Source organism: Sus scrofa, chromosome 1, assembly GCF_054392235.1.
Source record: "Sus scrofa isolate SSC_HxYL_T2T_F1_AM1 chromosome 1, Sscrofa_HxYL_maternal_Yorkshire_Landrace_v2.0, whole genome shotgun sequence".
NCBI classification, from domain to species: Eukaryota; Metazoa; Chordata; class Mammalia; order Artiodactyla; family Suidae; genus Sus; species Sus scrofa.
The window spans coordinates 16,102,272-16,125,273 of NC_139383.1; the positions used below are offsets into that span (position 1 = coordinate 16,102,272).

The 23,002-nt window shown below is 49.4% G+C and overlaps 1 protein-coding gene across 2 annotated transcripts; it reads right to left on the minus strand.

Annotated features, from left to right (window-relative positions):
* Positions 1 to 1,790: 1,790 nt before the first annotated feature.
* LOC106508817 (retinoic acid early transcript 1E-like) lies at positions 1,791 to 9,798 on the minus strand. Of its 2 annotated transcripts, none has more exons than XM_085015755.1 (7): positions 9,393 to 9,722; positions 7,965 to 8,148; positions 7,132 to 7,394; positions 6,619 to 6,900; positions 5,542 to 5,694; positions 5,058 to 5,107; positions 1,791 to 4,389 (listed from the first exon to the last, which is right to left on the minus strand). In XM_085015755.1, exons 3-6 carry the CDS (start codon positions 7,313 to 7,315, stop codon positions 5,094 to 5,096), a joined length of 633 nt encoding a protein of 210 aa, XP_084871881.1. In that variant the 5' UTR covers positions 7,316 to 7,394; positions 7,965 to 8,148; positions 9,393 to 9,722; the 3' UTR covers positions 1,791 to 4,389; positions 5,058 to 5,093. The 2 variants fall into 2 exon arrangements, with proteins under 2 accessions (XP_084871881.1, XP_084871880.1); XM_085015754.1 differs by having other exon boundaries at positions 2,699 to 4,389; positions 5,058 to 5,157; positions 9,393 to 9,798.
* Between the last annotated feature and the right edge of the window lie 13,204 nt (positions 9,799 to 23,002).

Here is a 23,002-nt window from a genome sequence, read left to right on the forward strand (position 1 = left end):
CCTGCCCTTGGGGTGATGTCTCATTCCCTCAGGATTGGCTGAGTTTGAGATTGGGGCCTAAATGCCAGGGTGAAAGGGATGGCCAATTGCACCAAAGTACAGGTGTCACTTTAATTTTCCAGAAGAGTGCCCATTAGTGGACTCCCACAATATCACCAGACATCTGACCAAGGCATTTGGAACTTGGATTTATTGTCGGGGGTGATGTAGGACCAGCTTTCATTGCACCTGGTCAGGTTGCCTAAGAAAGTCACCTTTGCCTCTTGTCGTTTTAGACACAAGAAGTTGATGTTTCATTTGGCTGCTGAACAGTTCTCAGGGGCTGACCCACAGACCTTTTGACCTCAGGGAATAGCAGTGACAAAGTCCAACTGGATTCTTTATTTCAAGCCATTTTGTCCTGGAAGAAGGCCATCATACCTTCAAGCCCCTGTGGGTCTGATGACCATCCCAGAGGAAAGGGAACCACTTGGGCCTCCCATCTCCCTGTGGTGCAAGTATAACAGCTGCCTTTGTGTAGTGTGTCCACAGAATATTTTAACCATTTCAACCAGTATCCTGTTTTTATACTCACAGCCCTCCTCCAAAGCTGAGTTTTCTGTTTCCTTCAGTTAATAGGGCAGTGGCAGCTACTGCCTGTATGCACTCAGGCCATCCTCTGGTGACAGAGTCCAGGAGGCAGCAAAGGAAGGCTGCCAGCTAGTGGCATCCCCCAAGTTCCCTGGCCCATACTTAGAAATAAATGAAAAGGTTCTTCAAAGGGTGGTAGAGCCAGAAGAGGGGCACCTGTCAGCACCTCTCTTAAATCCCAAAATTGCTGTACCTCCTGCTGGCTCCATAGTAAAGGATCGGGGCCTTCCTCTACAAGCTTGGAAATTGTCCTTTTATATTATGTCCTTTTTAGTATACATAGTCCCCTTGTTGCAGGTTCGGGGGCATCTGATCTTTTTCCAAAATAGATCACTAAGATCAACTTTAGAAACAAGCTTAGAATGTTCTTTCAGAAGCTCAGTTAAACTTTGCTGCAGTATGACATAATAGCAAAGAACTCTCTAGGAAGTAAGTCTTAGTAATACTGACCACAATTAAGAGAATGAGATTAACAGATTTAGCAGGTGTTCATTGAAACATTTCTTCTTCTCTAAAATTACTCTCATTTTTATCAAATATTAGCCAAACCAAGACTAATTTATTTGCCAATTAAGTCTGGTGTCAACAACCTTGGCCTGATGATTTACATGAGTAAAATTGATCATATAGGGTTTTCTAAAAATTTGCTTTGTTAGAACTTTATAAGGAATCTTAGACTAAGCTTTTAAAAGGCATTTCAGGGCTAAGAAAGTCATGCCAAGGGCTTGTCTTAAAGATTTTTATCTTAGAGATCTAGGTGAATTCCTTCCCTTTTAAAAACCCAAATACCTTGAGGTTTCTACAGGCTACATACAACATGGCCTTCCTAATTTATCTGACAGAACTTCTGGGAACCTGAGAGTTTCCATTCTCTGAAGAAATCAGGTAGAGAGGAGAGAAATATTTCAATTCTGCTTACAAAGGTATAATTTACCAAATTGCTTGTTAGGGAGAATTTCTTTATCCCTAGAAAACACAGATTAAAAGCCAGTATTATTTTAAATAGAAACCATAAAATTATAACCATACTTACCAGTTCACACAGTCCAATGTAACTAATCCTTTTTGTTTAACTGTTTATGAAATTATCACATTTCCTTTTAGAATTTTTTAATTTCTTACCCAGTTCATCATTAAGGTCTGAAAGTCAGAAACTTGTATTTCTTTAAAAAGTTCTTTTTATAGATCCTCTTGAAGAGGAAATATTTTTGCAAAGGTATCGGAGTAAAGTCATTAATATAACAGTGACAAAAGACTTAAGGTACATTTTAAATCTGATTGTAATGCAAATTGACAATAAAACTTGGTTACTGTTGTGACATAACATTTTGAAATAACTAGAAAAAAAAAGAATTATAACATAGTACCAGTACATATCCAATTTCAGATACTGTAAAAGTTTTAGAATATCTATATTAAAAACATCTATTTTTCTATGTAATCTGAGATTTATCACTTATTTGATAATGTTCTCTAAGTATTTTAACATTCCAAATAATTTTAGTAAATTTAACTTTTTTCTTTTGAATGTCTCACTCAAGGGTCCTGTAAAGCATTCTAAAGTTAGTTGAGTTAAAAGCACTTTAATTAGAATTTGATAGTATTTATAAATAAATCATTTTTTGTTTAATTTGGTCAGATAGAATCATAGGCCACTGTGGATAATACTCTTTTTCTTACAAGAGATCTCAAAAGCAAATACAGCAGATCACTTCAAAGAACATTAAATAATCTGTTATCAAAGTAGCATTCCAAGGAAACTTTGTTTTCTTAAAGAGCCAAGTTCAAGTTTTGCACCAGCTTATTTTAAAATTAACGTAATTAAACCTATTTTAAACTTAGTTCTGACAATGTATAACCCTTCTCTCAATGTCTACTTCCCACAAACTTTCCAGCACTTTCTATATCCATTAGTTTGTCCGCTACTTTCCATTTAAAACAAGCTAGAAGACAGACCTAGTCTTCTTTCCCCTTGATAAAATAGAATTCCATTCCCCATTCCTTCTCACATAAACTTCTTGTGCCTCTTTTAGTAAGCTCTCTAATGGTTTATCTTTCCAATCCTCTATTTTTTTTTTTTTAAGTATTTGGCCAACTATTAGTTACAAAATGAAGTCTGAGCATGCCCTTTCCTGAAGGGTCGGTGGCATCTATTCCACCATATCTTTTCATCCAAGCTCTGAGTCTTTCCAAAAACTTAGTTGGTCCCTCCCCTTTACCTTGTTGTACTTCAAATGCCTTAGATATATTTGATTCCTAGGTACGGCATCTCTAATTGCCTGAATTATGAGATTTCTCAAGTCCATCATATGCCCCCAGTGGAAGGCACTGTTATTGTCCCACCTGGCGTCCTTGTTGGTAAATTTGGTTTCCACCCCAACTTCCCCCAGCTGGGGAGGGTGGGTTTGCTCCCAAGAGGCCATGGCTGCCCTTCGAGTCATCCCTCTTTCTCCCCAGAAAATAGAATGTTCACAATAGATGTTAACTTGGACCATGTACAGACGTGTCCAAGGAACTGATCCACTTGATCCGATACCCTGTATGGGTCCTCCAGCAATGGCTCTAATTCCCTCTTAAAATTTTGGACCTCAGTGCTGGTTAAAGGGGCATTTACATATCCTATTCCTCCCCGACCTAAGGGAACCTCCCCTAGTGGGAAGAGCATTTGCTGCTCTTCTTGTCTGTCCCTAGGGATAGTGGCGGGAAAAGGAACATTTTGGATATCCTCCTGTCATTGTTTTAACTCTCGCCTAAGTCTGGAATAAGGTCTTGCCGTATCCGTTGGTTTTGTTGAGGCGGTGGGCTTTGATCCCACAGGCTCGGCCTCCCCCTCCTGTTCTGACTCTGCGAGCAGAGCAGCGGCTGCGCTTGCGCCTGCGCAGTGGGCTCTGTGTCCCTCCCCTTCCTGAGCTCCCCTGGCAGGGACGGCTGTGGCTGGAGGGGGGCCAGTGCCATCTTGGGGATTGTCAGGTGGCAGCAGCAAGCCAAGGGGGTCCCATGGAGGGGAGGAGGTCCCAGAATGTTCTTGCGTTTCCTCATTTCCCTTTTGGTCCCGTGCTCTGAGGGGAAATAAGACCACTGGTCCCTGCTGCCAACAGAGAGCATAATAAATTTCCTCCTGAGACCCTGGTGACTTGTCCTGGACAAACTGAATGAGCAGCTGACAGACCCAATCCTCACCCGATCCGAACTTTGGCCAGAAGACGGATGGGGTGAGAATAGGTGTCTGTGTCCAGATAAAACAACAATATTAATCATTCGTCCCTTCTTTTTGTCCTCTATCCATGGATTGTCGCCCCAATACTTTAATATCAATCCCAGAGGACTGTCTGGAGGAATTTGGTTCCCACTCCCCACTCAATCCTCCGGTATTGGGAAGACTTACTTCCCATTTCCCCAGGATCATGTTCTGATCCTCCGATTTCACCCGAAATCACCAGTCTCACCCAAGACCTTTTGAGAATTGTGCCCTGATTTTACAATTTCACCCAAATTCACTGGCCTCACCCGAGACCTTTTGAGGCATATAGACCACCAAGGGGATACTCGATTGCACCAGTGATCTTTCCTACCTTGGTCCATGCACGGAGTTGCCTGGCCACCACGGTTGCCTGCGTTGTCGAGAACCCTCCATGGGTTTGAACTTCACAGGCACGGACGTCTCAATTCAGGGCCACCGCAACAGGGCCGTGGGATGCATCTCCCCTCCTTAAGACTCCATGCTCCAGTGGACCCTGAATCCTGGATGAGTCCCCAAATCTGATGGAAAATTAAAATGACTAGCTCAGATCATCAGTGTCGGGAAGTGAGACACATGAACACAGGGAGACATTGACAAGGCTCTTTACTTCTGCAGAAGGGTGCGGGACCTTCAAAAGTGCTCACAAAGAAGACCCTCCTCCCTATTTATCCCTCGTGCAGGTGGTGTACCTGTCTCCTTCCCATTGATCAGGTCAGGGCACACATTCCCAGAAACAAACTGGTACTGGGAGAAGAGGGAAAGGGAGGGGGAGGATGTCTCAGACGAAGCAGAAACAAAATGCAGTAACCAAGACGTCCTCTGATAGAAAAGACGTCTGTTAATTCTCACAAGCCCTAAGAGCGTAAAAGTGAGAACACATAAAATATGCCTCATAACATAAGTACATTCCTAACTCATTTGCCTTTGAACGGCATCACAAAAAACAACCTCCAGGCACTCCAGTTCCACCTCGCATGGAGGAAAGTCCAGCGGAAAGAGCGTCAGAGTGAAACTGGCCCTCTTAACTTACTTAATGCACTTGACTGAACTTTTTTTCTCTTTAACTTACATTACCTTTGCAAATTCTTCAAAATGACCACATTAATACATTGTGAGCCAGGACCTTGTCAGAGCCCATCTACAGTCATGGAAAGTGAGTGGTGCTTTAGCTTCATGGGAAACCCACCTCTGAGTAGAAAATAATGCAGCAGCCAGCCTGTCCTCAAAGCTCAGTCTCTGCCACCACGGGTTGGTCCAGAGAAGAAACACCAGATGATGGAACAGCTCTTAGAACATTGGGAAAGTTGTGGAGCTAAATTACGCTCTCATCAGAGAATAAAACGTTTTTTCATCAAAGGATTGGGGGAATCCTGGGCACAGCCACACCCACCCCAGCCTTTTGACATCTTAGACCCTGCCTGTCCCCGCCCCCCAGGTAATAGATACATGGCTTGTCCCCCCTCCACAGCCCCTTCTGCCCCAAGAGCCCAGTAACCCCCAGCCCCTCTGTGCAGAGTGGGGCTCAAGACACAGAAGCACATCATTTCTGTGTAGAGATGGATCCGTGCACAGGGCTTGGGTGAGAGCCGGGCTCATGTCTCCTAAGCCCTTCCCAGAACACGCGCTGGCCAGGAGCCGGAGGCCAGCCTGCTTCTCCCCTGCTGTGGTACCTGATCTCCTATCACATCTCCTGATGATGAAGACGAGGATGACGACGATGACGACGAGGACGATGACGATGGTAGTGACAGTTAGGCCTGAGCGGGGGATGATCCGTGCTGGTAACTGCTGGTTATCTGAGGGCTCCAGCGGTGGTTCTAAAACTAAGAGAAAAGCAAAATCCTTGTCAAACCTGAGAAGTCACTGTCCTCAGCACCTACTGTCCCCACACAGCGCATGTCCCCCCACAGGTACTGACTCATTCTGTGCAGACCCTGAGTAGAAGGATGAGCAGGGCTTGTGCCCTGTGCTCACGGAGCTCATATGTCCACGGAGGGGACAGCAGACGTCCGTCTGATTATCACGCTCTCGTGGACATGTTCACTGTGGGGAGACGTTTGAGGAGGACAGAACTGGGGGTGCTCAATTGTGTCTGAAGAGGGGTGAAGGCTTCGGTCAGTGACATGTGAGCTGGTTAAAGGATCAGAGCAAGAGGAAGGAGAGAAAGCGGGGAAGCACAAGGACACATGTTGATTTGGGGACCATGTAGCAGTGCAGGGGGCCAGGATCTCTGCTTAATGGAGAAGGGGGCTCCTGTGCCGAGGGAGGTGGGCTGGAAAGGAGGATGCTGGGAAATCCTGTGCTATGAATTCACTGACTCCAGACAGGAAGACCCCCAAGAAATCAGTCACTCTGTCCATCCATCCATCCATCCATCCATCCATCATATTTTCTTTCTGCTTTTTAGGGCTGCACCTGTGGCATATGCGGTTCCCAGGGAGGAGTCCAGTCGGAGTTTCAGCTGCCGGCCTACACCACAGCCACAGCAACGCCAGATCTGACCCATGTCTGTGACCTACACCACCGCTCATGGCAACGCCCCATCCTTAACCAAGTGAGCGAGGCCAGGGGTCAAACCTGAAACTTCACGGTTCCTAGTTGGATTCGTTTCCGCTGTGCCACGATGGGAACTGCATCCATCCATCCACCATATTTTCAGTTATACCCACAAACGTGCTCACACCCACACGAGGGCAGGCACTAGACCTTGGAAGAGACCTACCACCTCCTCACACCTGCTCCGTTACCTGTGGGCTCCTGCTCCAGAATATTCTCCCAGTGTCCTAGGAATTCCCTCAGCCAGTGACCACAGTCTCCCACTGCCAGCTTCCTGAAATACTCAGCCAGGTCCTGGTCCTTCTGCCACTGCTCCTTGATCCCTGTGGCTCCGGGATTCACAACTGTCCAGTTCATGTCCATGGCGTCAAGGAGGAGGGCCGTCTGCCCATCGAGGCTGAAGTGCCAGGAGGCAGCGGTGACTCGCTCTGCTTCAAGCTGACAGCACAGCTTGGCCTGCAGCCGGGGAGCACCTGCGACCCCACACACAGAGTCATCCCGACCCCAGGGTCCCTCCTCCCCCAGGGCTCATGTGTCTGCAGTCTCGGGGCCTGTGACCTGCCCTGTCCTGCCCAGCAGGTCCCCGGGGCTCTGAGGTGGGACCCGTGTCCCGTTCTTTCCCACCACACCCCTTCCCCACATGGGCTCTGTGCTCCCCTCCCTTGCTCACTGTCCCCAGTCCCCCACCCCCTCCCCATACTCACCCGTGGTCTTCTCTGTCCCCAGGTTGACCACATGCAGGACCATCCTGAGCTCTCGGCCCACTCCTCCCAGGGTTCCAGTCAAGTCGCTCCATGCTTTGGTGCCATTTACCTCCTCCCCCAGGGGGCCCGAAGCTGTGACCTGGTTGCTGTCACTGTCATACTGGAGGAGAGGCTTTGTGTCCATTGAGCCCTGGACTTCACACCAGGCTGTCTGGCTCTGGACTGAGATGTAACAGCTAGGTTGAGGCAGAGCGAGTGAGCATCTGTGAGACAAAAGCACAGGTGTGTCCCCAGAGACCCCCCTGAAGGGCCTGGCTGCAGAGGTGGGGTCTCCATGGGAGGTCCCCCTGTGGCTGCTGTGGTCTCCGTCCTGCCTCCCCTTTAACGGCCTCAGGTTTAGGGAGATGCCGGGAAGCCACCATGATCCTTCAGGTACATACAGGGTTGCCAGATGTTTTCATCTGACAGATGTTTTTAGTGTTGTGTAACAACTTCTGAGGTTCCAAAAATATAACATAATTATCCTCCAGGGACTTAAAATTTGTATGAAGAGACAAAAGTTTCAAAAAAGGGAAAAAAGACACCATGCCACATATGCTACATTCATAATGGGTCCAGGTACTCAGGAAAGGCTTCTGGGGATAGAAGGTGGCACTTGTCAGGACAGGGAGAGCTGTCGCATGAACATAGGACCAGGGACAGTGCTTTAGGCTGGGTCCCTGAATACTGGCTGTAAGTGACATCACTGTCCTCCTAAGAAGAGGTAGACAGGCAACCACCTGCCAGGAACCCCCCCACCCGCCTGCCAGGTCTCCAGATCCCAGGACACTCACAGCGCAGAGTCTCCCCGGGTTTTAGCAGCAGCAGCAGTGTCAGCAAAAGTAGACCTGTAGTGTGAGTCAGTGACATTCCCCGCAGCAGTCTCAGGAGACTAGCCAGAAAAAAGGAGCCTGGGCTGTGTCTACACTTCCACCACGGAGTACCTTCCAAAGTCTTTTGTCCAAGCCTGAGGAAGCCCTATTATTGTACAACAATGTAAAAAAAACAATTAGACCAGGGACGTTTTGCAAGTTTGCAAGTTTGCAAAATGTAATTCCTCATTAAAAAAAAAAAAGACCTTAAAAACAAAATTCACTTAACTTTCCTCCACCCCTCCCCCACCCCACCCCCCTTTGCAGAGTGAGCTACACTGTGGAGGTTCTGTGAGCTCCCCCTCCCTGATTTCCGCCCCCCAGCCCGCACTGCCCCGCAACTTCCTCTTCCAAACCTTCCCGCTGACGTCCTCTCCTGCTGCTCCTCCCACCGCTTCCTTGGCCTCCTCCAGTGGCCAGGGCTCCCATCTCCTGGTCTGTGTGCCCAGATTTTCTCCCACCTCCAGTCTCCCACTCCTAACCTCTCCAACTTTCTCTCTAATAATTAAGATTCACTCTCACCAAGCACAGCCCAGTGTTAATCCGACTCATTGCAGACACAGCGAACCTGGCCTGCCCTCAAAGGTGAGTGTACAGTAGGTCCAACCAGCCTGTTGGAGCCAAGACTGAACAAAAGCCGAGGTTCTGGTTATTACCAGCGTCAGTTCGCCTGAACTTTGCAAACTCCTCCCGTAGGAGAAAATGGCCCCATGAAAAGGTAGAACGGAGAGACCCCGGCCATGAGGACTAAACCAAGTCCAGCCAACTGCCCCCACCACCCCTCCTCCACACACCTGTTTCTGTAAACTTGTTTCTGCATCTACTACCTTGCCTGACCTCACTCCGGTCCCACCAGCCAAGCACGGACCGGCAAGGGGTAGCCCATAAAAGCCTTGTGAAACCCCTCTTCGGGGCTCAGGCTCCGGAGAGCGATCTCCACTGAGCCCGGCTGTGTCATAAACCTGAGTTCTCCAACTCTCCATGCTCACACCAGGTAAAAGCTGAGACACTGCGGCCACAGAGCTGCTGGAGTTGATACGCTACACCCACAGGGCTGTCGCCAGAGCTGATACGCACACTCCAAGCCCCTGGGAGAAGCTCGGCCAAAGCCAAGCTGCATAAATTTCAACCTGCTGCCCCTACCACCTCCTCCCCAGAGGTACCCCAGCCTTCGCACTTCTCCCCACCCCCACCTTCTGCCCCTCACCCCCGCCATCCGCCGCTCAGGTGGGCCGAACACCCCAGTCTCGCAGCCGGCGACTTTGGGACGGCGGGATAAGAGCAGGACCCTCCGGAGGCGATCTGCCCTGAGGTCTAACACACACCGATGCCCGCTCCTTCCCTGCTCACCCGTCTCTGGGCTCTGAGGCCTGCGGTCGGTGGGGCGCGGTCCTCCGCCCGGGAGGCCTGGGGCCCGCCTAGAGCCTCCCGGAGGCTAAGAGCATCCCCGTCGGGGTGTGTCCGCCCAGTGCTGCCCTCACGGGTTGGGAGATCGTAGGTGTTTGCAACCAGCAGAAAAGTTCTGAGAACTCCCTCCTCGGGGTTTCGGTTTCCACCCCTCAGTTGTCTCTCGAAACTCCTCTCGATTTCTGGCGTCACCAGCCGTGGCTGCAAAGCGGCCCCTTGGCCAAGGTCTCTGCGCTCGGGGTCAGCGCTCAGGGATCCGGTGTCGGCGTCTCTGAGTTCGAGGTGCTCATGATGCAAGCGCGCCGGTTCCTTCCTCCTTCCCACTTGGGCAGGACTTCGGGCGGGGACTGAACGGAGGGGCAGGCGAGCTATTACTGGAGGATTCCTCTCCAGCCGCTCAATTAGAACTTGTCCCCAGGGCACAACTCCCCTTCTCACTCCCCTTCGGCGGGAGGAGTCCGGCGCACGTCACAGTTGCTACTCGCACTTTCCCAACCAGGGGCAACGGGATCCTTAACGCACTGAGCAAGGCCAGGGATCGAACCTGCAACCTCATGGTTCCTAGTCGGATTCGTTAACCACTGCGCCAGGACGGGAACTCCCTATTGAGGTATTGTTGATTTTCAAGGTTGTGATAATTTCTGCTGTACAAAAAGTGATTCAGACATTCATTCGCTTTCAGATTCTTTTCCCACATAGATTATCACCAAATACTAAGTAGAATGCTCTGTGCGCTACATGTGGAAAGTAACACAACGTCTTTTCTATCAAAGGAAATCTTGGTGACTCCATTTTGCTCCGGTTTCGCCTTCCTGCGACCCCCACCCCTCCCCTTTCCCCCTCCTCCCAGTAACAATGTGTTTCAAATTAGCCAACCGGGAAGAGGGTGCGCCCCGACCTGACCCCTGGGAAGGGGGCAGGTGCATCACCTGCGTTGGGGATAAAGAGGGGAGGGTCCTTCGTTTGGCGCGCACACTTTTGGGAGGGCCCGCGCCCTTCTGCAGAAGTAAAGCGCCTTGTCGAGATTTCTCCTTGTCCCCGTGTCTCACTTTCTGACACTGACGACCCGAGCCAGAGTTACTGTGATTTCCGACATATAGCAGGTCCCTGTTGCACCGTCATTCCATATACCTTCGTGTGCGTGTGCCAATCCCAAATCCCCACTCCATCTCTCCCTCTTTTCACTTTCTTTTTTTTTTTTTTTTTTTTTTTTTTTTTTTTTTTGTCTTTTGTTGTTGTTGTTGCTATTTCTTGGGCCGCTCTCACAGCATATGGAGGTTCCCAGGCTAGGGGTTGAATCGGAACTGTAGCCACCGGCCTACGCCAGAGGCACAGCAACGCAGGATCCGAGCCGCGTCTGCAACCTACACCACAGCTCACGGCAACGCCGGATCGTTAACCCACTGAGCAAGGGCAGCTCAACCTCATGGTTCCTAGTCGGATTCGTTAACCACTGCGCCACGACGGGAACTCCCCGCTTTTCACTTTCTTGATGGTGTTCAAGGAACACTTTGAAGCGTTAATTTTTTTTTTTTAATTTTGTGGAAGTAAAATTAGTCTATTTTTTGCCTTGTCATTTGTGGTGAGTGGTGTATTTAAGAAGATTTTACCAAACCCAAAGACAAAGATATACTTCAGTGTTTCCTTGTAAGACTTGCATAGTCTTGTGTCTTAGATGTACGACTTTGATCCATTCTGAGTTCATGTCCACGGTGTCAGGCAGGGGCCAACCTCATTCTTTTTCTAGTGATTCTCTAGTTGTTCCAGCATCATCTGTTGAAAACACGGTTCTTTGCCTATGACTTGTCCGGGCACCCCCCCCCCCAACACACACAAAAAATCAATTGGCCATGAATGCTTGGGGGTGCTTCTGGAGGTGAGGGGAGGAAATGTTTCCTCAGCCGTTCTGGGGTTCCCGGCTGGGTCTGGAAATTAAACTGATAAAGACAGATTAATGGGGGAAAAGTGTGCAAAAGTATTCAATGTACGTTTGATGTGGCATGAAGACTGCATCAGGAAATGAAAACTCAGTTACACGCGAGTATTTCTGTGCTATGCTTGATGAAGCGTGAACAGTCGTAGAAATATGATGGTCACAGACTATGGGTCAGTGTGGTGAACTGCGGGGAACTGCTTCTTCTCAGAGTCCCCCTGAGACAAGGGTGGATCTGGGGGGGGGGCACCTCTCCCAGGAGGGTTTTTTGGATCTCTTTCAGGGGAGGAGGTGGAGAATGTTGAGAGCAACTTTCCTGCTTCTGCTGTTTTCTCAAAATCCTTCATATCAAAATATTGAAGACATTGAGGTGTGGTATTACGGGGTAGCATGTTCTGAACCCCATCACACCCTCAATTTTCTTCTCCTCGGGACCCTCGTGTCAGATGGAATTGGAATGGCTACAGGATCCCGTTAGAAGAATGAATATAGGAATCCAGTTAAGAGGGATGAGTTGGGAATACTCTTTAAATAAAAATATTGTTTTCTTCTTTTGTCTTTGTGGGCTGTACCTGCAGCATATGGTGGTTCCCAGGCTAGGGATCAAATCGGACCTGTAGCCGCCAGCCTACCCCACAGTGACAGCAACAAGGTATCTGAGCCACATCTGCAACCTACACCACAGCTCATGGCAACACCGTATCCTTAACCCACTGAGCAAGGCCGGGCTGGAACCCGCAACCTCATGGCTCCTAGTTGGATTCGCTTCCACTGTGCTGTGATGGGAACTCCTGGAAGAATTTTTTTTTTTTTTTTTTTGTCTTTTTTTTGTCTTTTTTCCACTTCTTGGGCTGCTCCCGCGGCATATGGAGGTTCCCAGGCTAGGGGTCGAATTGGAGCTGTAGCTGCCGGCCTACGCCAGAGCCACAGCAACGCTGGATCATTAACCCACTGAGCAAGGGCAGGGAGCAAACCCGCAACTTCATGGTTCCTAGTCGGATTCGTTAACCACTGCGCCATGACGGGAACTCCAGAATTTTTTTTTAACTTTCTTTTTCATTTTTTAATTTTTTTTTCAGGCTGCACCTGCAGCATGTGAAAATTCCTGGGCTAGGGGTCAAATTGGAGCTGCAGCTGCTAGCCTACACCACAGCCACAGCAAAGCCAGGTCCAAGCCACATCTGTAATCCACCCCACAGCTCGTGGCAACGCCAGACCCCTAAACAACTGATCAGGGCAGGGATTGAACCTGCACACTCATGGACACTGTGTCTGGTTCTTAACCCATAGAACTTCTGGAAGAGTTTGGTGGTTTTGTGAGCTCAAGACATTTTCTCTTTTTCTTTTTTCTTTTTTGGCTGCACCCTTGGTGTATGAACATTCCCAGCCCAGGGATTGAATCTGAGCTGCCTCTGCAACCTATACCACAGCTGGACCCTTAACCCACTGTGCCACAGGGGGAACTCTGCCATCAGGTCTTTATTTCAGAACCTGGAAGGAGAGTAAGGAAGGGGGAAAGGGCTTACACCAGATGTCCTTTAAGAAGCTTCCTCCCAGTGATTCCTTTGTCAGGCCTTTGATGAGACCCTCGTTCAACAGCTATACTGATCTGCAGGGAAAATGGCTGGGGTGGGGGCATTGCAATAATGCCAAGTCCAGTGTCCTGCCCCCACACCTGAGTTGTATTATCAAGAAAGAGTGGCCATCAGATAATGGGAGGACAACCAGCATCTCTGGCAGTGCTTTGCCGCCCTCCAGAGCTGAGATGGAGGGCCCTGTTTAGTTCAGGTCCACAGCAGAGTGACAGACACCAGAGGTGAAACATCTCAGAAAAGAAACCTAGGGGAAATAACGGGGCCAATCTTACTTCCTTGCATGCGAGGAACTGCAGAGTGATGGGGGCGGGATCTCTGAGTGGCCTGGAGGTAGGGAAGGAAGGCGGCTGCTTCCTGACCCTGGGGCAGGTGTGTGGAGTGTGCCATTGCGGGGCGCTGGTTCTTCTGCCCACAGTGGATCCAACCCCACACACCTGTAGTGTCCTTAGTGCTTTTGAAGCAGCAAAAGGACTTGTTTGGCCTGGGAAAGCCGAGATCAGACTGGGCTTGTGTGTGGGGCCAACTGCCAATATTATCATAACTCAAAAGTCCCTACTCCTACAAAATCTGCTCTCTTTCTGCCTCAGGCATTATTTACTTACTTATTTAGGTTTTATTAGGGGTTCACCTGCATCCAGTGGAAGTTCTCAGGCTAGGAGTCGAATCAGCGCTGCAGCTGCCGGCCTACACTAGAGCCACAGCAACGCGGGAATCCGAGCCACGTCTGCAACCTACACCACAGCTCATAGCAATGCCGGATCCTTAACCCACTGAGCAAGGCCAGGGATCGAACCCTCAATCTCATGGTTCCTAGTCGGATTCGTTAACCCACTGAGCCACGACGGGAACTCCTCCCTTTGATTTTCAAGGGCTCTGCTCCTGCTCCGCTGCTTTTCTTTTCTGGACCCGCTTCTCCCCGCCCCTCACCTTTCCCGACTCCAGTCCTCAATTCAGTCATTCCTGCTTTTCCTAAGAGACTCAAGATTTTCGTTCCGGGGACCTTTGCCGCCTAACGAAAGGGACTGAAGCCGGCCGGCATCTGTAATGTCATCAGCGATATCTTTTCTAGTAATTTCTGTGCCAGTGGAGGCCGAGATCTTTTGTGAACCAGAACAACTGTTTCTTAGGGGGAAAAAAAACCCTGGAAACAGGCAGGAAGTTTCACTCGTGTGGAGCGGGGAGGCAGGAGCCGAAGCTGTCAGAGCGCCACCTGGAGGCGACCTGAGGCTTCTCCCCCAAATGACGTCGCTTCTGAGGAGGATTTCCTACCCTCTCCCTTTTGACCCCTCACTCCAATGGTACTTCTCAGTATATTTTTAAAATTTTCTGCCTTCTTGGGCCTGTGAGGGTAATTCAGTGTCCTTTTGATTAGTTTTCTGGACTATTTGTGAGATGTGCCAGGTTCAGTCTCTTCATAGGCTGATTGGCTGAGTGTTGAGTCCTGCTATCATTTGTCCTGTGTCTCTGAGAATCACATTTGTTCCAATTTATTTGCAGGAGCGCTTTCTATATTCTGGATACTGATGCTTTGTGAGTGGGGGGATTCAAGCAACATTTCCAAGTGGAGATGCTTGTGCCACGAGGATGTGCGCTGCCCACCGAAGGAGGTGAGTGACCTTGGAGGGGGCACAGGGAGGTCCCTGCCAGGAGGGAGGGCCTGGGGCAAAATCAGAAAGGTCCTCATTGCTTAAATTCCAAAACATTTGTTTGAATGCACGGTGTCAGGATACTATCTGAGACTGGCAGATGGACCACGTGGTAGTAAAACTTCAAGTGATCTTTAAATTGTCTGTTTCCACAAGAAATCTGGCAGACTGCGTGGTTTTATTCACTCTGTAACCTGGAGGCAGAGTGAAGACCGTTGCATCTCTCCTGGGTTATGGAGCAAAATTCTGCAATGGTATTTTATTGAGATGCAGTTGACATCCACGCCCTTAGTGTCTGGTGTAGAGGACAATGATGTGGTACTTGTATATATCGTGAAAGGAAAACCAGAACCGTCTCATTGCCAAGCACCACACATGTAGTTCAGGTTGTTGCCTCTTGCGATGTACTCTCTTCGCTGTGTTGGAAGATAGAATAGAGCGGTCTCTTGGTTTCCCCCCGGGGATTGGCTCCAGGACCCACCTGGGATGCTCGGGGCCCATCGTCAGCCCCCCGCATCCGAGGACCCACAGAAGGATTCGACTCCTTCAGATGCATGCCATGGCCAATGGCGTGGGACAGTGGTTACCAAAACTCTGCATGAAGGTGGACCCACCCAGGTCAGACCTATGGGCTGCGCAAGGGTGGCTGCACCGTGTTCTTCACTGCAGCCGCCATGCTCTCCATCATGTCCCCAGGACTTATTTATTTTATGGCTGGAAGTTTGTACCTTGTACTGTCTTCACCCCTTCCTCCCCCCTGCCTAACCCCCACCTCAGACAACCACCAGCACTCTGTTCTTTCTATCCATGAGGGTCTGAAAAAATTATTTTTAGTTTCCACATACGCAAGATAATGTGATATTTGTCTTTCTCTGTCTGACTAACTTCACTGGGCCTAACGCCCTCAGGCTCCTTCTGTCTTCTCACAAGTGACCAGATCTCCTTCTCTTTCTTGGAGGGAGAATATTCAGGCACATCCGCACATGGATATACACATATATCTCACACTTTGCTCCCCTTTCATCCATCAGTGGACACGTAGGTTGCTCGTGTCCAGGCTGTGGTCCATGGTTCTGCTTTCACCCAGAGCTGCATTTGTCCATTCCTTGTATCCCCGCTGTCTCCACAGCACCCGCTGCAGAGGCCCCTCCCAAGGGGAAAATCTGGTTTGAGTCAGATTTCTGACCAGCTGGTTACTCACACCACCGATGCCCTGTCCTCAGGCAGACAGGCTTAATACCGACCTATCTGTCTGTCTATCATCTGTCTGTCTGTCTGTCTGTCTCCTAATGATTCTGTGTCTCAGGGAACCTTGGCTAACACAGTCTTACTCGCCTGGTCTGGTCTCCTTTCGAGGATGAGACGTTTCAGGCCATGGGGTGGGAATTGGCTGGAAGCCCCTGTTCCTGTCCCCACCTCAGCCCGTCTTCCCCTTGCGTCACTCTCAGTTCTGTTCCCAGTGCTTGTTAGTGTAAAGTCATCTGCCTTGGATGCCAGCTCGGACTGAGCAGGTGAGCGTCACGGAGCTGATCCAGGCCGTGGGCCTGATGGCTGTGGTTCTGGGTAGGGCTGTGCCTGGGGCCATGGTTGCTGGCCTGGAAATGGAATCACACAAATGAAAGTCCTTGTGGAGACTCCAATTCCGAGGCGGTGTCTCCTCGGCTCCTCCTGCTCCAGGGAACCTAAGGGTGCAGATTGCTGCTGCCTGTCAACTTTGGACTCAACTGGTATCTAGGGGTTGGGCCGAGACAGCTCCTACAGCTAATGGGGGAGGCCAGGGTTATAAACACCTAGTCCCTGCTGCTGTGACAGAAGAGGAGGTGGCTGGCGAGGAGGGTGGTAGGGAGTTTGAGAGGGTATTGAAGCGTTTCCAGAAAGAGAACAGGTGAGTTGAAAAACAAATGATTCTGGAGTTCCCATCGTAGCTCAGGGTTAACGAATCTGACTAGGAACCATGAGGTTGCAGGTTCCATCCCTGGTTTCGCTCAGCAGGTTAAGGATCCAGCGTGGCGTAAGCTGTAGTGTAGGTCACAGATGCAGCTCGGATCTCGAGTTGCTGTGGCTCTGGTGTAGACCGGTAGCTACAGCTCCAGTTGGACCCCTAGCCTGGGAACCTCCATATGCCATGGGTTCGGCCCTAGAAAAGACAAAAAAAAAAAAAAAAAAAAAAGGGAAAACGAATGATTGTGGAAGAGGGAACAGTACAAGGTAAATCTCTGGGATCAGGACACTGGCTGATGTTTGGGCAGGAGTGCGTGGTGAATGGTCCCGAGGCCTGTGCTGCGAGCAAGAGACGTCCGGGGGTGAGAGGAGAAAGGGGGTGGAGAACGTGCCTGGGGCCTGGGCCTCCCAGGAACAGCTCCTGGCAGAGGAGTCACTTTCTCTCCCTCTCTCTCTCTCTCTCACACACACACACAGATTAGGGGAAGTCCCTTCCCTCTCACACACACACTCACACACACAGATTGGGGGAAGTCTACTCATTTCAAGAGAACTTCCCCTCCAGCCCCACTGGCTGTGACCTGTTACGTCAGCCTTTTATTCCAGGGCCTACCGCCTGCTCAGGCAGCTCTTACCCTCTCCATTTGTGACTTCGGTCACAGGCCTGTCGTTTTCCACTGTGCCTCTAGCATGAACCACTGTCCAGTTTCTGGTCTCTGAGTCAAAAGAAGACGGTTTGGGGGTTCCCGTTGTGGTTCAAGGGGTTAAGAATGGGACTAGTATTCACGAGGATGTGGGTTGCATCCCTGGCCTCACTCAGTGGGTTAAGCATCCAAGCTGCAGAATAGGTCGCCGATGCAGCTCTGACCTGGTGTTGCTACGGCTGTGGAGCAGGCCGGCAGCTGCAGCTCTGATTCAGCCCCTAGCCTGGGATCTATCCTATCCGAGAGGTGCAGTGACAAAAAGAAAAACAAGCAGAGGCTTTCTGTCCTTGGAAGCCAAAGTGCCAGAATCCGCTAGAGGGTCCCTTGGCTTTGCAGGGACACATCACCCTGCCCACAGGGCGGGAGGACCTGCCCCCGGGGGTGGAGGTCAGCCTGTGGTCTGGACAACCCTTCCCAATGCCCCCATCACTCCTCAGCTTCTCCTCGAATCTCCTCGTCCTGCTCTGTCTTCTCCGTCCCGCCTTGGCTGCCGAGCCTCTCAGCTGGGACCAGCTTCCAGTTCTTTCATCAACATACAGCTCCCGACCCCTCCGACGACTCCTCTAGGTTTGCCCTTTCATACTTACCGCTGCTTGGGACAATTTCCAGTGTAACAGAAGTGGTTTCCTCTGCGTCTCAGGCCTTTCACCTTCACGGCTCAGAGGCCCAAAGACTTTGAGCTTCTCACTAACACAGCGACAGTAAAGAAAGGTCTTTTCCTTGACCTGAGCTTGGACCTCAGCCCATGGTGGTCCTGTTCTGGATTTAGGGTTGACAATGACGTCAGAGCAAAGAGGGTGAGAGTCTGTGAAGGACAAATGCAGGTGCAATAAATGTCCATCAGCCGAGGATTGGCTAAAGAGGACACAGGCCATAGACTCAGTGGACTCTTGCTCAGCCACCTGCAGCAACGTGGATGGACCTAGAAGGGATCCTACTCAGTGAAGTAAGTCAAACAGAGAAAGACGAATCTCATGTGAGATGACTAATATGGAGAGTCTAAGAGCAGTGATGGTATAGACGTTACAAAACAGAAACAGACTCAATGATTTCCAATCCACACTTATGTTTCCAAAGGGGAAACGTGGCAGGTGGCAATTAGGGGGTTGGGATTGATGAATACACACTGTTGCATGTAACACAGATGGGTAACATGGACCTACTGTATGGCACAGGGAAATTTACTCAATACTGGGTAATACTCTATATGGGAGAAGAATCTGAAAAGGAATGAATATATGTACATGTATAACTGATTCACTTTGCTGTATACTGAAAGGAACACAACTTTGTATGTTAACCATATTCCAATAAAATGGCTATTTATTACATTTACTCTACTTTATTCTATTTTATTTCTTGTCTATTTTTTTAGGGCCAAGTCACCTGCAGTGTACGGAAGTTCCCAGGCTAGGGGTTGAATCTGAGCTGCATCTGCCAGCCTACGCCAAAGCCAGAGCAACACCAGATCGCAGCTGCATCTACCTACACCACAGCTCACCGTAACGCTGGATCCTTCACCCCGTTTAGCAAGGCCAGGGACCGAACCCGCATCCTCATGGATGGGTTCATTACCACCGAGCCACAACGGGAAGTCCTGGTTCTTATAGTTGCCTCATTCATGAACTCATTTACCAAGTGTCCAGCCAGCATTTCCGTGATGTCAGGCTTATCTGGGGATGAAGAGTGACACCATTTGTCAAGTCTGAGAAAGCTCCTGTTCAGTGGGTGCTTTTCTTTGGTTCTATTGCTACATGTTCCAAGACATCTTAAGTGACAGAGGAAGTACGGAGGACCACGGCACTTGGCTCACCTCTCTCGCCCCGAGTGACCCTGGCCCATGACCTCCCCAAAGCAGTACTAACTCCTGATAGAGGGCGTGCTGAGTCCTCAGCATATGCGAGCTCAGGGTGACCTGGGGGGTCTCCTCATTTAATCTCCACTCATTCCCTGACTTGGCGTTTCCCGTTTACAGATGTGGAAATTGATGCCTGGGAAAATGAAGAAACCAGCACAGGCCCATCAGCCAGACACCTGTCCTATTTCTGGAAGTGAGATCTAGAGCCCACATCCATGAAATCGCCTCAGTTGCTGATTCTCCCTCCACCGGGGCTCTGGTGTAACCCAGGGGCCGGGGCACACAAGGGGGGCACACGTGGGGGCATGTGTGAGGTGTGCCTTGGATGCACTGGCTCCCCTGCCTGGGCCAGGAACCATGTCCACATCAGATGGCAAGCTGAATCCATAAGCGGTGTGTGCGGTCTGACTGCTCCACTGACTGGCTCTTCCCTCATCTCTCTTCCTCTCCTCAGGCCCCCTGAGTCCCGTGTTGAAATTAGGCCAATAACAGCTCTACAGTAGACGCTATGTGTCCAAGTGAAAGGAAGACTCATGCCTCTGGCACGCTAAATCCAAAGCTAGAACAGCTTAGCCTTTTGAGGAAAGCGTGTCAAAAACCAAGACGGGCCAAAAGTCAGGCCTTTTGTGCCAAAGAGTTAGCAAGTTGTGATCGCAAAGGAAAAATTCTTAAAGAAATATCAACTGCTACTCCTGTGAACACACAAATGATAACAATGCCAAACAGTCTTACTGCTGAAAGGGACAAAATTTTAGCAGTCTGGGTAGGAGATCAAACCATCCACAAGATTCTCTTAAGCCAAAGACTAATCCAGAGCAAGGCCCTAACTCTCTTGGAGTCTGTGGCAGCTGAGAGAGGGGAGGAAGCTGTAGAGGAAACAGTTGAAGTGAGCAGAGGTTGGCTCATGAGGTTTAAGGAAAGAAGCCATCTTCCTAACATCAAAATGCAAGGTGAAGCAGCAAGGGCGGATGGAAAGGCATCAGCAGGCGATCCAGATCTGGCTGCAGTAACTGGTGCAAGCGGCTCTGCCAGACAGCAGATTTTCAATGTAGACAAAGCAGCCTTCTAAGAGCAGAAGATGCCCTCCAGGACATTCATGGTTAGAGAGGAGCAGGCAATGCCTGCCTTCAGAGCTTCAAAGGACAGGTTGAGTCTCTTGTTAGAGGCTGAGTGCATTGAAGTGGAAGCCCAGGCTCATTTACCATTTGGAAAATCCTAGGGCCCTCGAGAAGTGTGCTAAATCTACTCTGCCCGTGGACCCTAAATGGAATAACAAAGCCTGGATGACAGCATATCTGTCTACAGCATTGATTACCAAATATTTCAGGTCCACTGTTGAGACTTGATGCTCAGAAAAAATGATTCAAAATATCACCACTCATTGACTGTGTACTTTGGTCATGTGAGAGCTCTGATGGAGATGTATAAGGTTCTTTTTTTTTTTTTTTTTTTTTTTTTGTCTTTTTTAGGGTGGCATCTGTGGCATATGGAGTTTCCCAGGCTAGGAGTTAAGCTGGAGCTGTAGCCACTGGCCCACACCACAGCCACAGCAACACCGGATCAGAGCTGCATCTGGAACCTTACATCACAGCTCCCGGCAGTGCTGGATGCTTAATCCAGTGAGCGAGGCCAGGGTTAGAAACTGCACCTCATGGATACTAGTCAGATTCACTTCCGCTGAACCATGACGGGAACTCATTTTGTTTTCTTTTGGCCTTTTGTCTTTTTAGGGCTTCACCCGCAGCATACGGAGGTTCTCAGGCTAGGGATCGAATTGGAGCTGTAGCCTCCAGCCTATATCACAGCCACAGCAATGCGGGCTCCAAGCCACGTCTGCAATCTGCACCATAACTCACGGCAATGCCAGATCCTTAACCTACTGAGTGAGGCCAGGGATGGAACCTGGGCCCTCATGGATGCCAGTTGGGTTCGTTAACCACTGAGCCGCGATGGGAACCCCCCTCACGTTGTTTTTAAGCTGGTTAACACAACATCCCTTCTTCAGCCTATGGCCTTGCAGGTCTTAGTAATTAGGGGGTACATTCTGGAAGGCTATAGTTGCTAAAGCCAGGGATCCCTCTGCTGGCTATGGGCAAAGTCAATTGAAAAACTTCTGGAGTCAATTCACAATTATAGATTCCATTGGAAATACTTGTGATCCATGGGAACAGATTAAAATATCAACATTACAAGGAGTTTGGAAGAAACTGATTCCAACCTACATGGCTGACTTTGAGGGGTTCAAGACTTCAGTGGAGGAAGTAACTGCAGATGAGTTGGAAAGAGCGAGAGAGCCCGAATCAGACACGGAGCCGGAAATCAGACACGGAGCCGGAAAGGTGACTGCACTGCCGAGTTCTCATCATAAGACCTTACTGGGTGAGGAGCTGCATGTTGTGGATGAGCAGAGTGGTTTCTTGAGACAGAAAGGACTCCTGGTGAAGATGCTACAAAGATCGTTGAAATAACCACAAAGGATTTAGACCATGTCGTACACCTAATTGCAAAAGCAGCAGCAGGGTTTGAGAGGAGTGACTCCAAGTTTGAAAGAAGTTTCACTCTGGGTCAGATGCTATCAAAGAGCACTGAGAAATTGTTCCTGAGAGGAAGAATCAATAGATGAGCAAAGGTCCTTGTCGTCTTACATTAAGAAATTGCCACAGGCACTCCAGCCTTCCACAAGCCACCACCCTGGTCAGTCTGCAGCCACTGACACTCAGACAAGACCCTCCACCAGCAAAATGATTATGGCTCACAGAAGACACAGGTGATAGCATTATTGGCAATAAAGTATATTTTATTAAGAGAGAAATAGCGCGAATTTAGACAACGTGATTTCACATTTAACAGACTACAGGGAAGTGTGACCCGCCTTTTCAGTCAGTGGGAAAGCAAAAAAATTGATGTGACCCCCTTTACTGTTCACCTTGTCACAACCTAGAATCCACCTGTTATCTACAAGCTCTGTGGTCCATGTTTTCCAGCCTGGATCTCAGATTTCTGTGCAGTAGGATGAACACACGAGCCACTGGTGAGATACAGTGAAACTTCTATGTCAAGAAGTGACACATGGTGTTCCCATCATGGCTCAGTAGTAATTGAATCTGACTAGGAACCATGAGGTTGCGGGTTCGATCCCTGCCCTTGCTCAGTGGGTTAATGATCCGGCGTTGCCATGAGCTGTGGTGCAGGTCGCAGACGCGCCTCAGATCCAGCGTTGCTGTGGCTCTGATGTAGGCTGGCAGCTACAGCTCCGATTAGACCCCTAGCCTAGGAACCTCCCATATGCCGCGGGAGCGGCCCAAGTAATGGCAAAAAGACCAAAAAAATAAATAAATAAAATAAAATGCTATCTGGGAACTCTATCTAGTCACTCATGATGGAGCATGATAATGTGAGAAAAAAGAATGTATATATGTGTATGTGACTGAGTCACTTTGTTGTACAGGGGAAAATGGACAGAACACTGTAAACCAACGATAATGGAAAAAAGAAAACCCATTAAAAAAAAAAAAAACGTTGTCAATTATCTGAATGTGAACACAGGGTTTCCAGGGTTGTCTTTTGGGACGTGAAGACAGGCTTCTCCCTGGAGAGGGGAGGGCAAGACGGAGGGATCACAGGAGAGGGTGCAGATCTGGGAGAAATCGGAGCAGATGTCCCTGCTTCCGTTCCTGGGTGGATGTCGCATCCAGGGCATCAGGACAATGTCTGGGACACAGCTGGAGTGCGTGTTACTTTAGAGCCGGCCTTCGATTCTGTGTCCACAGAAAGGCAGCAGAAGCACCGGTCATATCTCGCACCCCAATGCACAGGAATGCTGAAAAGTCATGACTTCTCCCCTGGATTATAACTCAGAGATCCGAAGTAATTAAG